Source organism: Centroberyx affinis, unplaced genomic scaffold (assembly GCF_046629955.1).
Source record: "Centroberyx affinis isolate AG114_WGS23_722 - 3 ecotype Tasmania unplaced genomic scaffold, CSIRO-AGI_Caff_v1 ptg003204l_1, whole genome shotgun sequence".
Lineage (NCBI taxonomy): Eukaryota > Metazoa > Chordata > Actinopteri > Beryciformes > Berycidae > Centroberyx > Centroberyx affinis.
This window is the reverse complement of record NW_027281243.1, coordinates 92413-107997: the sequence shown is the minus strand read 5'-3', so window position 1 is coordinate 107997 and position 15585 is coordinate 92413. Positions and strand designations below refer to the sequence as shown.

The 15585-nt window shown below is 37.3% G+C and overlaps 1 protein-coding gene and 1 long non-coding RNA gene across 3 annotated transcripts in view; both read left to right on the top strand.

Annotated features, from left to right (window-relative positions):
* Positions 1 to 5714, top strand: part of LOC139660038 (RNA-binding protein 12-like) — a 47540-nt gene extending 41826 nt beyond the window's left edge. Inside the window, exons 1-6 of one of the 2 annotated variants that reach the window (XM_071538080.1) lie at positions 3696 to 3827; positions 4113 to 4177; positions 4726 to 4966; positions 5103 to 5147; positions 5268 to 5333; positions 5460 to 5714. In XM_071538080.1, coding sequence (XP_071394181.1) covers positions 4114 to 4177; positions 4726 to 4966; positions 5103 to 5147; positions 5268 to 5333; positions 5460 to 5481 — 438 coding nt within the window. In that variant the 5' untranslated portion in view covers positions 3696 to 3827; position 4113 and the 3' untranslated portion in view covers positions 5482 to 5714. Of the gene's footprint in view, positions 1 to 3695; positions 3828 to 4112; positions 4178 to 4725; positions 4967 to 5102; positions 5148 to 5267; positions 5334 to 5459 lie in introns of those variants that run through there. The other variant, XR_011696540.1, reaches the window with a different exon arrangement.
* A 5614-nt stretch (positions 5715 to 11328) lies between these two features.
* On the top strand, positions 11329 to 12411 carry LOC139660043 (uncharacterized). The gene is made up of 4 exons (XR_011696543.1): positions 11329 to 11485; positions 11746 to 11850; positions 11965 to 12030; positions 12157 to 12411. It is a non-coding gene; the product is annotated as an uncharacterized lncRNA (long non-coding RNA).
* Positions 12412 to 15585: the final 3174 nt, after the last annotated feature.

Genomic DNA, 15585 nt, shown 5'->3' with positions numbered 1-15585 from the left:
AAAGTTGATGTGACAGTCCCATTACAGTCATTATCATTTTTTTGTTGTTTCTGTCTGTGTCAGGCAAAAGAGTGCAATAAATATTTCTATACATTTTTTTGAGAGAGAATCATGATCTCAATTCTAAGCAAGAAAATGAGATTCTCATTTTATCCAGAATCGTGCAGCCCTACTTCGGAGCTTGCTTTGTTAAGCAAAATGTCACGTGAATGATGACGTCAGAAGCAGCGACTGCTTCATTCCCGCAGTGAATCACATGACTGCTTCCATTTGCCCAGTACCGGGTTTGTCAGGTTTGAAGTGTATTGTAGGCTTTCCCTATACAATGAACTGTAAGAATGAACTAATCATGGGTTGTAGTAGTAGTTGCGTGGATAGCGTTGTCGTTGTGGACAGTCGAATAGATTGCATTTATTTATGTATCATGATGGAGCCAAAAAGAAAGAACTGGTTATCATATCACACACATGCCTTTGCCTAAATAACACTTTCACTTGATTTCTGTTTAAAACAGATATATAAATACCCAACCAAATCAATCTGTTTGTACGGCACATTCCATACAATAGCAAAATACAGGCTATTTCAAAACGTATTACTGAATTACCTCAGCCCAAATGCCCACAGTCTGTCCTTAAAGGAATAGTTCACCCAAAAATGAAAAGTCAGTCATCATCTACACACCCCCATGCCAGCTGAAACTCGGGTGAAGTTTGTTAGTCCATACATCGCCCTGAGCTCCACAGCGGAACGGCATAGAAGCCTCCTCCAAAACAACTGAAGTTACTGGGGACCTGGGACTAGACTTCACGATGAAAGAAATAACAGAAAATGAAATATGTCATGGGTGTGCGCACCCTGACCTCGATAGGTAAGACTAGTTCGAATAAGCAGAAACAAGACTTCCCGATTGGCCGCTTAGCCTTCAGAATAAAAGTGTGAGATCTAGAAAATAGGTAGAAATACTGTTTTAGACCAATTACTTTATATGTAACCGTGAGTATCCATATTAGTGTCTGATGTCAAAATAATTTTGAAAAATGCCATAAAATGTGCTATTTTTTAACTATAAACGCTGCATGTATTACACTGTGCAGAATACATACAGAACAGTGGACATCAAACATTAATATGGGTGCTAAAATGGTAGGCCACCAGCAAACAAATCATTTTTAATTAATGATCTTATTGTTATTAATAAACTTGATTTTGTGTTTTTAACAGAAACATTAACTTTAGGTTAGATGAAAATAGCAATGAAACACTTATTGAAGCATGTCCTCCAAATTACAGTTTCTATCAATCAGACAGGGCAGACGTGGGGATGGAATAGCCGCTATCAGATCAATTTAACAGTATAAAAGTTAACCTAGGAGAGTTCTTGTCCTTGGAATATCTGACCTTTTGGCATCAACGCTGAAACAGTAGTTCTCATTTTAAAGTTCTATCGGCCACCTAAGCAACTATATTATTTTTTTCCCCAGAATTCTCTTGATTGATATCGTTTATTATCACCGGACATTATATAAGAATTTTAAATGGTGATCTAAACATTCACATAAAAACATGGTTGATTCGAAGGCTATGAAATTCATCAACCTACTGGACAGTTTTGAACTAACTTTAACTAACTAACTGAACTAACTTTGAACTAACATGTCACTGAGGCTACACACCAACATGTTAACACACTTGACCTGGTTGTGACAAGAGGGTTGCCAATGACAATGTTTCAGTGTCTAATATCTCTGAGCACTGTTGTGTATTCTTTGATGCTCATTGGATTGTAACCAGGAACATGAAAGAAATTGTAGTTCAAAAGCAGTTCCTAGATGCAATAGCAGACCTAAGTTCCTAGAGCCTGTAAGGGAATTGGACTCATTTTGTCTAAACTGCTCAGTTCATAAAATGCTTGATGCTTTCAATAACAATCTTAATATAGCCGCATGCAGCAATGAATAGGGTCCAAGCACAATGTGCTAAATTGTACTAAGATGAGAAACCTTAGCTTGCAGAGAACAGTGCCCCCATGTGACCAAGTTACCTATGTTTGGACACAGTGACGTTCATTTTATGGGAATATAACACCCATCACACTCATTAGCACTAACACCATAGCACTATCACAAAGTGATACTTAAACTATTGGTCATTTGAGCACCTCATGTACAATGGAAGTGAATGATATTCATACGTAGTTTTAGTGGCCCACCTGGGGTTTGAACTCATAACCCTGACTTCTGAAGGCAGTCAGTGACACTGTTCTGATTAACAGTCTAAATATTTTTTTCTTTGACTTCTATTGGTTTAAAGCACTTTCAGCTGCATGTTGTTTATGAAATCTGCTACACAAATAAAGGTTATTATACTTATTATGAAACACTTTTACAAAAGGTTGCTGAGAAAGTTTCATAACCTTGTTATCTCGAATAACTCACTAATATGGTTTCACAACATATTGCTAAAACTGATAAATTTCATGTGCATCTCTGGCAAACAACAAACATCACGTATCATTAATAAAATCACATAGTCACAGTGATGATGGCAGGGTGAACACTCATATTGGTGACAGTCTGAGACCTCACAGCCTACAATCAACAAGTCAATATAAGTCATAAGTTGTTTAATATCAAAATGTGAGACTTTTCTGTCACTTCTCTGTCATTTGGCTATTCTAGAAGTATCCTGCAACAAAGAATAAATAGGATTGCTACATTTATTGTGAGAGTACTATGACTAACTCCTTAGCTGCTATATTAGCTGCTAGCAATGCTGCTGATCTTCTGTAGGAATTTAAGCATATGCTACTGTTGAATAAGACTATTCTAGTGTTGCACTCATTGCAAGTCACTCTGCATAAGAGCATCAGCTAATTGCCTAAAATTAGGAATCAATTAGGAATGGAAGGAGTATAAAGACCATTGTCTCAAAGTGCAAAACTGGAGAGTTATCCTTACTTAAACTACTACTGTTCTAACATTGTATCATATTAGAATGGCTAAGCAGTATCACTGACTGTCTCAGTTCGGTAACACTTGATGATAGGGATTATTGATGAATGGTGAATTTAGCATTATTTAATATTAATTATTATTAATTATTATTAATTATAATTAATTATTTAAAGGTTAAGTAACAACTACTTGACTAGTTAATTTCCGAAATCGGTTACTAATTACTTGTAGATAATGTAAATCATTCATTACTGCATGTTAACAATTCAATTAATCATGTACATGTTGTATTATGAATGCAAAAAAAACTTTGATTGCCTTAGTTAACAGTTTGTCAGAAAATGTAGTTCTATTTCATTTCAATTTATCCAGGTTAAACACTTTTAAATGTTAAACATTCCTAAATAATTCATAAATTATTTGTAAAAACATAAAAACATATTATATTTATATATGTATATATGTATATATATATATATTATATTTCACAAAATAAATATTTTTCAACTAATCCCTCACTCATTAATTGAAGACTTGAACTTGAGGAAGTGATCAAAGGAGGAAGCACTGTGTGCACTGACTTTGGGCTCCTGGATGAGATTAGATCAATGTTGTTTGTCCACATAGCCCTACATTATGAAATACAATGAGATGGTATGTCCAGCAAAATACTACACACACATTAAGGAAATCAACTAAAAGGAGACTAATACCCACCCAGAAATCTTGCCTGCCTTGCCCATATAAAGATGGGTGTACTCAACTCTCAAATGTCAGATGCCAAGTTTCACATCACCTGTAGATCTAACACTCTTCACTTTGCTGTCTTTGACAACAGTCTTTTAACACTGAATCTCAATCTGCGGAAAGGTAAGAAGTACATATTTCAACATCATTTCACTATTATGAGGAAGACGATGTCCTTGGGATCCGTCCAAGTAAGGACACTGAATGTATATTGTGATTTGTAGTGTGATTTATTTTGTTAGATGTTTAAATGAAATTAAAAAAACAAAATAACTTAACAAATGTTCCTGAGCCAAAATTTGTTAATTCAATTTAATGGATTTTTTGTCATATTGTTATAGTCAAGTAAGTTTTTCTGAGACTGGAATTGGGTTGACGTGTCTGATTTTGATTGGTTCTTGTTTTCAGAATGAAGTGTGCCGTGGCCTTCACTGTCTTGATGCTGGTAGTCCTCATGATTGATCCTGGGGAATGTAAATACAGTAAATTTCAGTTTTGTAACATGTATGACTATGTAAAATGTATAAAGCTATACGTAAATCTATATAAAGGTAAAGTTATCAAGTGGATTACATATAAAGTAAGGGGTGCATGCCATATTGTGCAATAACCTAGCTTTTGTTTACTTGCATTTATTGATCTACTAGTCTAAATATTTTATCCAATGTTTAATTTAGTCCTGGCAGTAGTCTGATTTTGTTATAAAGCGCTGTATCGCATTTCAAACACTCTTTAACAAGACATGCTCAATACAAAGAGAGCTTCATTTCTATATATATATACATATATATATACACACACACACACACACATATATATATATATATATATATATATATAGAGAGAGAGAGAGAGAGAGAGAGAGAGAGAGAGAGAGAGAGAGAGATGTAGATATAATTATTACGTAATTACTTCAAACAAAAAATTAAAATTATAAAATGGAGCAATCAGAACAATGTTATAATACTAATTTGCTGTGATGTCCTGTGTTCATAAACATTTTTATCTTCATTAAATTTAGGTTGCTTCCCTTGCATACCCTGTCCACTGCCTTGCATACCCCGTATCCCTTGCCTCCCCCTGCCCATGCCTTTCATACCCCGTCCAATCCCTTGCATACCCCCTCCCATCCCTTGCATACCCCCGCCCATGCCTTCCATACCCCGTCCAATCCCTTGCATACCCCCTCCTTGCATACCCCCTCCTGGCATACCTTCTCCTGGCATACCCCCGCCTAGGCCCTGCCCACCTGGCGAAAGAAGGTAAAGACTTCTAACTAGTAAACACTGTTCATATCTGCTGCTAAACTGCTAAAAAGATTCAAGATGTAAAAGACTTCAATATTATAAATGTTATGCCAAACAAACCCTGAATCTGATTCCCTTCTTCCTCCACCAGGCCTGGAGGCCAAAACTTCAACATGAACCAGCAGGGAGGCAGCCAGTACGGTTCTTCCCAAACTCAACCACTGTCACATTATGATGACTAGTAGTCTTTAAAGTAATATATACATTAATATATACATTTTGTCATATGTGATTCCCTTCCTTCCTCCTGCACCAGACATGACTTCGTGGGCTCGTACGGAGGACCCCAAGGCTTCAACATGAACCAGCAAGGAGGCAACCAGTACGGTTTTTCCAAAACTCAAGCACTGTCACATTATGATGACAGTGACTAGTAGTCTTTTAAGTAATACATCAATTTTATCTTGTCAAATAAAATCTGAGTGTTATTCTCTTCCTTCTCCACCAGGAATGGCGCTTTGGGACGCTAAATCTTTCAGGGTTCATCTGAAGGGGCCACTCTGATGCTACGCTTTTGGAAAAACACAATTGGCTCTTACTGCTAAAGCTTCTTGCTCTGCAATGCGAGTAACAAATTGACTAACTACCATACTAGAAGTCTCATGACTCCATGACTCACTTGAGATGAAGTGATGTTTTTCATGTCAATCAACATATGACCTGCACTGCCCTGATGAATAAATTTGCATTATGAAAAGTCAAAGCAACTCTCCTTTGTGTTATTATTAAGTGAATAAGTTACTGTCATTTGATGATTACAGTACTGTGATCAAGATGATGATGAGCATTGATATTCAATTTCTCAAAAGCTCTGTTAGTGGGGTAGATGTAAAAAAAGAGAAAGAAAGGACAACACAACTGAAAATTTATATTTTGCTCAAAGCTCAGTTAATGAACTTCAGACTGCAAATACTTTGTGGTGCCACTGGATTGTCGACATTTAGATCCCTACAGATATATTCAACTCACATTCCATTAGGGCTTACCTTATGTCTGTTCAGAATTTCTATTCAAGAGAGGTTCTTTTAAAAAATGTTCAAAACAAATTTGACTACGTTCTTGTGATATGTCTAGGGAGCAAATTCCATCCAGTCATAGCTCTAAACATAACCATTTGTTGGACTGAATTTGTTCTTGCCTTCTGTAATGTAAAATTCCCTCCTATAGCATGTCTGGTAGAATAAGTGTGTCTATCTAAGCTGAACGATAAGTTCTTGTATAAACTAAATGGAATCTTAGTAACAGAGATATTTCTTATAAATACAAGTAATGAATAAAGTAATCTGTTTTCAACATATAACCAGGAGAGATATTTGTGCATTGCAACAACAATCGTTCTGTATTTGCATCGAAGCTCAATGCGCGCTGCTCTGTTTTGTACAAGTTGCAACTTCTTTATATTACCCATTGTAGCACTAGACCATACTGCCGGGCAATAGTCAAGTTGGGACAACACCAAGGCTTGAATTACCTGTCTAACTGAATTTTGTGTCAGAAACTTTGAACATCTTTTATTAACCGTCAGGCTGTTTCCCATACTACCTTATCTATGTGCTTTACCCACGATAATTTACTATCTAAGATAATTCCTAGGAGCTTGGTTTCTTGGACTTGGAGAAAGTGCCCTTGTTACTTGTGTTACTACTGGATGCAGTTGCTGTTTGCCCTTGGCTATGTTTAGGTTTTCACTGTACAAGCCTAGTATCTCTGATATTGAAGCCCCTATCAAGAACAACATCTCCAGGTGACAGCATCTCCAGATGTCCACAGTTTTCTGTGATGTGCTTATCATTTCTGCTGTGTCATGACTTGGTTAATAGTATTTATATAATATTTTTTTTCTTAAATTGCCATGGAGGATTAACAAAATTGAGTCTAACAGTAATATCCTAGCCAATGCCAAGTAAGCAGGCCGTAGTGATTTTCTAGTGAGCCAGCCAAGGCCGGCCAGCATAACTTATCTGATATGAAGTGTTCATCTCAAATTCACTGGTGGTGTCCAGTGATCCCAGGTGACTGAAGCTCGCCACTTATTGCGACGATCTGGGTCTTTTGTTATGGAATAGAAATTTAAATCCGGATTTCTCTGTCGACTATTGTCACAACCCATGGCACAGCAGATCGAAGGCACTCTGAACACCAGAGTGACTGGACACTATACAAACAACAGCGCTGCTGATGTAGTGTGACGTCCCTTGAGATAAACGGATTGGTCTAACGAATCGTATACTTTGTCAACATTTAAATTTTTCAGATTTCAATTCATCTTAAATAAAAACGCCATCTGCAAAATATTTTTCTTGACAAACAACAGTTAACCTCACACACACACACCAATTTTTAAATTACAATTAGAGTGCTTCTTTCACCCTATAAAATAGACAAGCAGAATTAATCAAATTACAAATTGTTAAAAAATAAAATGCTTGACACTAAGTCAGAATTTTGTCTTGAGCCCTTGCCCATTGTATCCTAGTCTCTACTCCAAAATACTGCGAGTTGTAGTTTGATTAGAGTCAGTTCAGTTAACCTGAACAAACAGCTGATTTTTGGCATTAGTTAGCTTACTAGACAGCATGCTAACTGAGCAAAGCAAAGGTATTAAAGATAATATTAGGATAACTTATAGAGATTAAAAAGAGGGGAATCAGTTCTATTCTGGTAAGCCTTGATGCCTCTAATTAGATAAGATAATTTAAGATAATGAAATTTGTTAGTCCATATTACACACAGGGAGGTTGCCAGCACAACTCCGTAGCAACCTTCTCCAAAACAACTGAAGTCCAGTTCTTCAGAGTTCCAAAAAGACCTACAGTATATTTACACCATCATTTAGTGCAAATCTTAACTACGGCTGATTGATTTGCAACAAATAATGGTGTATAGGTCTTTCTATTCACAGTGTGATTGTTTGGCTGTTTTTGTTTTGGAACACTAAAGAACTGCTTCCCCTTGACTTCAGTTGTTTTGGAGAAGGCTGCTACCAAGTTGTGCTGGCAACCTCAACTGTCAACCTTCAACTGACATGAGGGTGAGTAGATGATGACAGAATTTTCATTTTTGGGTGAACTATTCCTTTAAGGGCAGCTTAGGCTGTACATAGACTGTTTGGGGTTTATATAACAAGGGTATATGTCACTACTGTGTCCACCTTGATAACATCTTAAGTTCATTTTCGTACAATAATGTGACAGCCCCAATAACAGCCCCATTAGAACATGTTCCCAATCACCACTCCCATATAAACTGACACATGGTAAAAGCCTTGCCTCCAGACCTGAATTATTTTTTAGTTTCCATTGCACACACTTTGTCTGTCCTCAATTAGCATTTTATTGAAATAGGTTCAGGTTTATTTCAAAGCTTCCAAACAAACTGACATGAAATGCTTTCACAACACGCAGTGTTGAAGATGTTAACCGTTTCACAACCTTGTTATCTAAAATGCCTCATTGATATGGGTTTCACAACATATTGCAAAGAAAGGTGATACATTTCCTGTGCATATCTGGCAAACAACAAATATTGTGCATCATCAATAAAGTCACATAGTCACAGTGATGGTTGCAGGCTGAGAACTCATACTGGTCACGGTCTGAGAACTCATGGCCTACAATCAAACACACTTTTAAGTCATACAGTTGTTAAATGCCAACATGTGAGACTTTTCTGTCATGTTTCTGTCATTTGTTTATTGTACTATTCTAGGAACTATCCTGGAACACAGGATCAATAGCATTGCTACATTTATTGTCAGGGTGCTATGATTTTAATTCCTTAATATTACTTGCAAGCAATGCTGGTGATATACTGTAGGAATTTAAGCTTCTTTCACTGTTGAATAAGCCTATTCTACTGTTGCACTCATTGCAAGTCACCGCATAAGAGCATCATCTAACTGCCTAAAGTGTAAAACATGAATGTAAATTGCAGCCACTCTTAGCTGCTCAGCATTAATTCCATTCTCTATTGCTTTCAATATTTGAATATCAGAATGAAAGGAGTATAAAGACTATGTACTGTCTCAAAGCGCAATACTGGAGAGTTATCCTTACTGAAACTCATATTGTTCCAACATTGTTTATATCATATATAAACTTTCATGTGCTGGAATATAGTATCTTGATAAAATACTAATTTATAAAATGTATGGTTCATGTTTTCCTACAATGCTTACTAATTAATTGCAAATTACATAATGGAAATATTTAATATTTAATTATGAGTTACTACATTAACATTTCAATTAATGGTTTACATGTTGCATTATTTTTTTTTTTGAATATGAACAACCAAAAATAAAAAGTTCATTCATTCATTATAACTGAAATCAATAGTTTTGATTGTCATAATTAACAATTTGTTACCAAATTTATTTGGATTTCATTTCATTTGTTATCCAGGTTAAACACTTTTTCAGAATTAATTAAAACTAGAAATAAATGCCTCGCGGTTGTATGCCTCCGCCAATAAACGTTGTTTTATCATTGCAAGGACAGTCTTTATTTATTGAACATATATAATTAATGTGATTATTAGGTGAACTTAAAGCATTTTGGTGTCTGCAAAAGTAAGTCACAGCACAAGCAAAACATTATTATGTCACAGTGAAGTTGACCTTTGAACCTTTGGATATAAAATGTCATCAATTCATCATTTTATCCTATTAGACATTTGTGTGAAATTTTGTCATAATTAGCGTATGAATTCTTGAGTTATGGCCAAAAATGTCTTTTGTGAGGTCACAGTGACCTTGACCTTTGACCTTTGACCACCAAATTCTAATCAGTTTATCCTTGAGTCCAAGTGGACGTTTGTGCCAAATTTGAAGTAATTCCCTCAAGGTGTTCCTGAGATATCGTGTTCACGAGAATGGAACGGACGGACGGACGGACGGACGGATGGACGGACGACCCGAAAACATAATGCCTCCGGCCACGGCTGTCGCCGACGTGGAAGCATAAACATATTTGTCGCACCTAAATAACCATTATGTGGGATGCTATCAGTTACAACAGATGTTTGCAATCCTTAGTAAAGGTTTAGTAAGTGCTTTGCGAAACATTCATTTTTTAAGTTATGTGCAGAGATCGACTATAGTTTGGCAGCATTTTAATGGCACTTCAACCGTCAAGATCAGAATCCTAGCAAGATTCTTAGGAAACTATGCTATATAGATAATATGAGCTAATTAGCTAGCAGACTTGGTTGAAGGCTTTCTATTCGTTGATGTAACACACCCTCAGGTAGCCATATTGGAGGTCCGCAAGGGGCTGGCTCCAAAAAGACTCCCTAAAAATATAAAGTCAATAAATTATTTCGACATGAGGTTATGGTCTCAGTAACTAATTTCACTTCTTCTAATGTGTGTCCTTAAGGCGATTTTCTAAATAATTGTGTCATCATCGGGATATAAAGGATCTACAACAGGGTTGTTTTCTTAGTGATTGACAGGTCACCCGTTCAGTGATCGACAGGTTATCGATTATGGACCAATAGTAGGCAGCGCTGCGGCTCTGCGGACAACCCGCGGCCTCGCTTTGGCTGCACTGGCTCCAAAAGATGTCAGCATGGCAGTGACAGTAAACCCAATCTCCAGGCTACTGTAACGCTCTTTATTCCAGCCTAAGCCAAAGGTCCCTCTTCCACCTGCAGTTAGTGCAAAATGAGGCAGCAATGCTTTTAACCAAGACTAAAAGACAGGACCGTGTCACCCCCATTTTAGCTTCTCTTCACTGGCTACCTAGATTTAGAATTGATTTTAAGGTTTTGCTCATAACTTGCGAGGCACTGCGTGGTCTGGCTCCCAGCTACATCACTGACCTTTTAACCCCATCTCTAAAAGTACGTCAGTACGTTAGTTTACCTTCTAAACTAAACACCCTGCCTGAGAATCTCAGGCTAGCAAATTCAGTGTCATCTTTTAAGTCTCTCCTCAAAACACATTTTTGTAAAGAGGCTTTTTTATGATTTTTATTTGTGTTTATTTTTCATTCCTTGTTTCGTAGTTGCTCTATTTTTACTTCTTATTGCTGTAGTTGTGTTTTTATCGATACTACCTTATCGTTTTACTCTTTGTAAAAATAGCTTTGAAAGGTGCAATATAAATAAAGTTTATTATTATTTATTATTATTATCTTGAGGCTAATCCCTCACTCACTATTGCAGACTTGAAGTTGAGGAAGTGATAAAAAGGGGAAGTCCTGTGTGGACTGACTCAGGGCTCCTGGTAGAGATTAGATCAATGTTTTTTGTCCACATAAGCCTATGTTACGAAATTCAATAGGACTGTATGTCCAACCTGCAGAATACTACACACACACATTGAGAAAATGAACCCATGGGAGACTAATACCCACCCATAAACCAAGCCAGCCTTGCCCATATAAAGATGGGTGTACCTCTCAACTGACACTCTTCACTTTGCTGTCTTTGACATCAACCTTTTAACGTTGACTCTCAATCTGTGGAAAGGTAAGAAGTAAATATGTCATCATTATTTTACTAATATGAGGAAGACGATGTCCTTGGGATCCATGCTAAGTAAGGACACTGAATGTATATTGTGATTTGTACCCTGAATTACATTGTTGGATGACCGAATGAAATAAGATGACAACTGTTCACAAAAATACATGAAAAAAGCATAAAATGTATTTGTCAAATTGATATAGTCACAAGACTAGAAACAGCTGGGCTGAAATGGGTCCGATGTGTTTGGTTCTTGTTTTCAGGATGAAGTCTGCTGTGGCCTTCGCTGTGTTGATGCTGGTTGTCAGCATGGTTGATCTTGGGGAATGTCAAGGGAACTTCAATATGAACCAGCAGGGAGGCAGCCAGTACGGTTCTTCTCAAACTAAACAACTGCCACATTATGAATACAGTGACTAGTAGTCGTCAAAGTAATACATACATTTTGTCATATGTGATTCCCTTCCTTCCTCCTGCACCAGGCATGGCTTCGTGGGCTCGTACGGAGGACCCCAAGGCTTCAACATGAACCAGCAAGGAGGCAACCAGTACGGTTTTTCCAAAACTCAAGCACTGTCACATTATGATGACAGTGACTAGTAGTCTTTTAAGTAATACATCAATTTTATCTTGTCAAATAAAATCTGAGTGTTATTCTCTTCCTTCTCCACCAGGAATGGCGCTTTGGGACGCTAAATCTTTCAGGGTTCATCTGAAGGGGCCACTCTGATGCTACGCTTTTGGAAAAACACAATTGGCTCTTACTGCTAAAGCTTCTTGCTCTGCAATGCGAGTAACAAATTGACTAACTACCATACTAGAAGTCTCATGACTCCATGACTCACTTGAGATGAAGTGATGTTTTTCATGTCAATCAACATATGCCCTGCACTGCCCTGATGAATAAATCTGCATTATGAAAAGTCAAAGCAACTCTCCTTTGTGTTATTATTAAAGTGAATAAGTTACTGTAATTTGATTTCAAGATGATGATGAGCATTGATATTCAATTTCTCTTAGGAAAATGCTCTGTTAGTGGGGTATAAAAAAAAGAAAGGTGTACTGTTCTTGTCATCAGTTAATAAAATTATTACACTTCAGTCTGTGTGTGTGTGTGTGTGTGTTAACAGAGCAGCTTTGAGGAGTGATTTAAAGCTGGTAAGAAATGTGGAAGATGTTATATGAATCATCTGTGTGTGTGTGTGTGTGTGTGTGTGTGTGTGTGTGCCTTCCATCCTTCCATCTAACAACTGCCACATTTACTGTCTCTCTGTCTCTCTCACTATAGCGCTGGATTTCTAAATATTGGTCAGAATCAATCTGTTGATTGTCTTATAGTTCTCTCTCACACACACAAGAGGTAGATGACCAACTGCATGTTTTCTTTTTATTTGTGTCTATAAGCCAAGCATGTCCAGATGTCCAGTTTTCTGTGTTGTGCTTATCACCTCTGCTGCATTAAATTACTTGGTTAATAATGTTTATATAATATTTATTTCTTAAATTGTCATGGAAGATTAACAAACGTGAGTCTAACAGTGTTAGCCAAAGCAAGCACATGTAGTATGAGCGGCACATGTCACGGTACTATAGCAGCTCACCTTACCAAGTGCATTCACCTCACAATCTCTGAACAATAAGAAAACCGAAATGAAGGTGAAGGCTTTTAAAGAGACGCATGTTAGCTGCAGGTTGTTTGGATGACAACACTGTCAAGGGTAAACGTTGTGATAAGTGATTAGTGATAAACACTCCACTCCACATTCACCCATAGGCACTTTTCAAGACAATGCTTATAGGATGGGTGAAACAAATATCTGTCTATGGCTTCTTTACCTTTTTCAGTCCTTACCAGTAATCAGTTAATAATATGGGACAAGATGGTTTCCAGATTTATGTGGAATGGAAAGAAGCCTAGAACTAGATACGAGAACCAAAAACTTCCCAAAGATGAGGGAGGTATGACTACTAAACATTAAGGAATACTTTTACGCAGCACAATTAAGACCATTAGTGTTCTTCTGTAGTCCTAAATACATACAATAATTACAAGATGGAATGATATGGAAGCAAAGATTCAACATTACATCATTCAGTGCTTAGTGGGGGATATGGAACTGGCAGTGTCATTTCGGATACAATCACAGCATTGCATTAAAGAATTGGTTTACTGTAGTTAAAACAGAAGCTGAACTGGATACTGAAATCTCAAATGATGATTGGTGTAACATATAAGATACAACACACATTCACTACTTCACAGAGACGGAAGGAATTATGTTGGAAGTTTGTGTCGTAGTTTTTTAGGACACCTTTAGTTAAGCGTAGACAACTTCAAACTCAGCCGTGTTGGAGAAGGTGAGGTCAATTGGATGCAAATCACTCACATGTATTTCGGAACTGTCAGAAACTACAGCTGTTCTGGGACAAAAGGTATTCTTGTATATGAGTTTCCTAAGAAATGTTCTGTACTGTACCATGGAAACATGAAGATGTATTAGGTGATGATAAGTATTTGGTGAGGCTATGACTACGACCAGTGGTTGGACATAGTGCGACAGATTTTTCCCATGGAAAAGGTTAACACACGTACTCAGACTTCAAGGACAATTTGATGATGAATGGAACAAATCTGAGTTTACATCTCAACAGATGGACACGAAGGAACTGCATATGAATACTCCACTGCAAAGTATATTCAGTGCATTCCAGGAGTTATTTTGTGAAGAAGTGATGTCATTCACCTTTTCGTTATACCCATTTGAATGATTTTCGACAAACCCCAGACAATGGGCCTTATGCAAGAACATTTTTGTATTCTTATCTTACATTTCTCATACTTTTTGGTGAGGTGGACTTGTAGGAGTGTGCCACGTCAGATTCACCTAACGTTCACAAAGACTTGTGTAACTAAGGCTACACTGTGCAGTGTGCGGGGAATGTTGATGGTGGGATAAACCAGCTGGAGATTGGAGAAGTGTACACCGTTAATTAAATTAAAATTTAATTGGAATTTAGTCTATAATTACATTGTGTATGCACTGTGTAGCCCATTTGACCCGCAAAGTTGATGTGACAGTCCCATTACAGTCATTATCATTTTTTTGTTGTTTCTGTCTGTGTCAGGCAAAAGAGTGCAATAAATATTTCTATACATTTTTTTGGAGAGAGAATCATGATCTCAATTCTAAGCAAGAAAATGAGATTCTCATTTTATCCAGAATCGTGCAGCCCTACTTCGGAGCTTGCTTTGTTACGCAAAATGTCACGTGAATGATGACGTCAGAAGCAGCGACTGCTTCATTCCCGCAGTGAATCACATGACTGCTTCCATTTGCCCAGTACCGGGGTTATAGTAGTAGTTGCGTGGATAGCGTTGTCGTTGTGGACAGTCGAATAGATTGCGTTTATTTATGTATCATGATGGAGCCAAAAAGAAAAAGCTGGTTATCATATCACAGACATGCCTTTGCCTAAGTAACACTTTCACTTGATTTCTGTTTAAAACAGATATATAAATACCCAACCAAATCAATCTGTTTGTACGGCACATTCCATACAATAGCAAAATACAGGCTATTTCAAAACGTATTACTGAATTATCTCAGCCCAAATGCCCACTGTCTGTCCTTAAAGGAATAGTTCACCCAAAAATGAAAAGTCAGTCATCATCTACACACCCCCATGCCAGCTGAAACTCGGGTGAAGTTTGTTAGTCCATACATCGCCCTGAGCTCCACAGCGGAACGGCGTAGAAGCCTCCTCCAAAACAACTGAAGTTGCTGGGGACCTGGGACTAGACTTCACGGTGAAAGAAATAAGAGAAAATAATCATAATCATTCATGCAGCTCGTCCAGCATAATCACCAGCGAAATCACCACTCTAACTGTTATTTCAAAATATGTCATGGGTGCGCGCACCCTGACCTTGATAGGTAAGACTAGCTCGAATAAGCAGAAACAAGACATCCCGATTGGCCGTTTAGCCTTCAGAATAAAAGTGTGAGATCTAGAAAATAGGTAGAAATACTGTTTTAGACCATTTACTTTATATGCAACCGTGAGTATCCATATTAGTGTCTGATGTCAAAATAATGACGAAA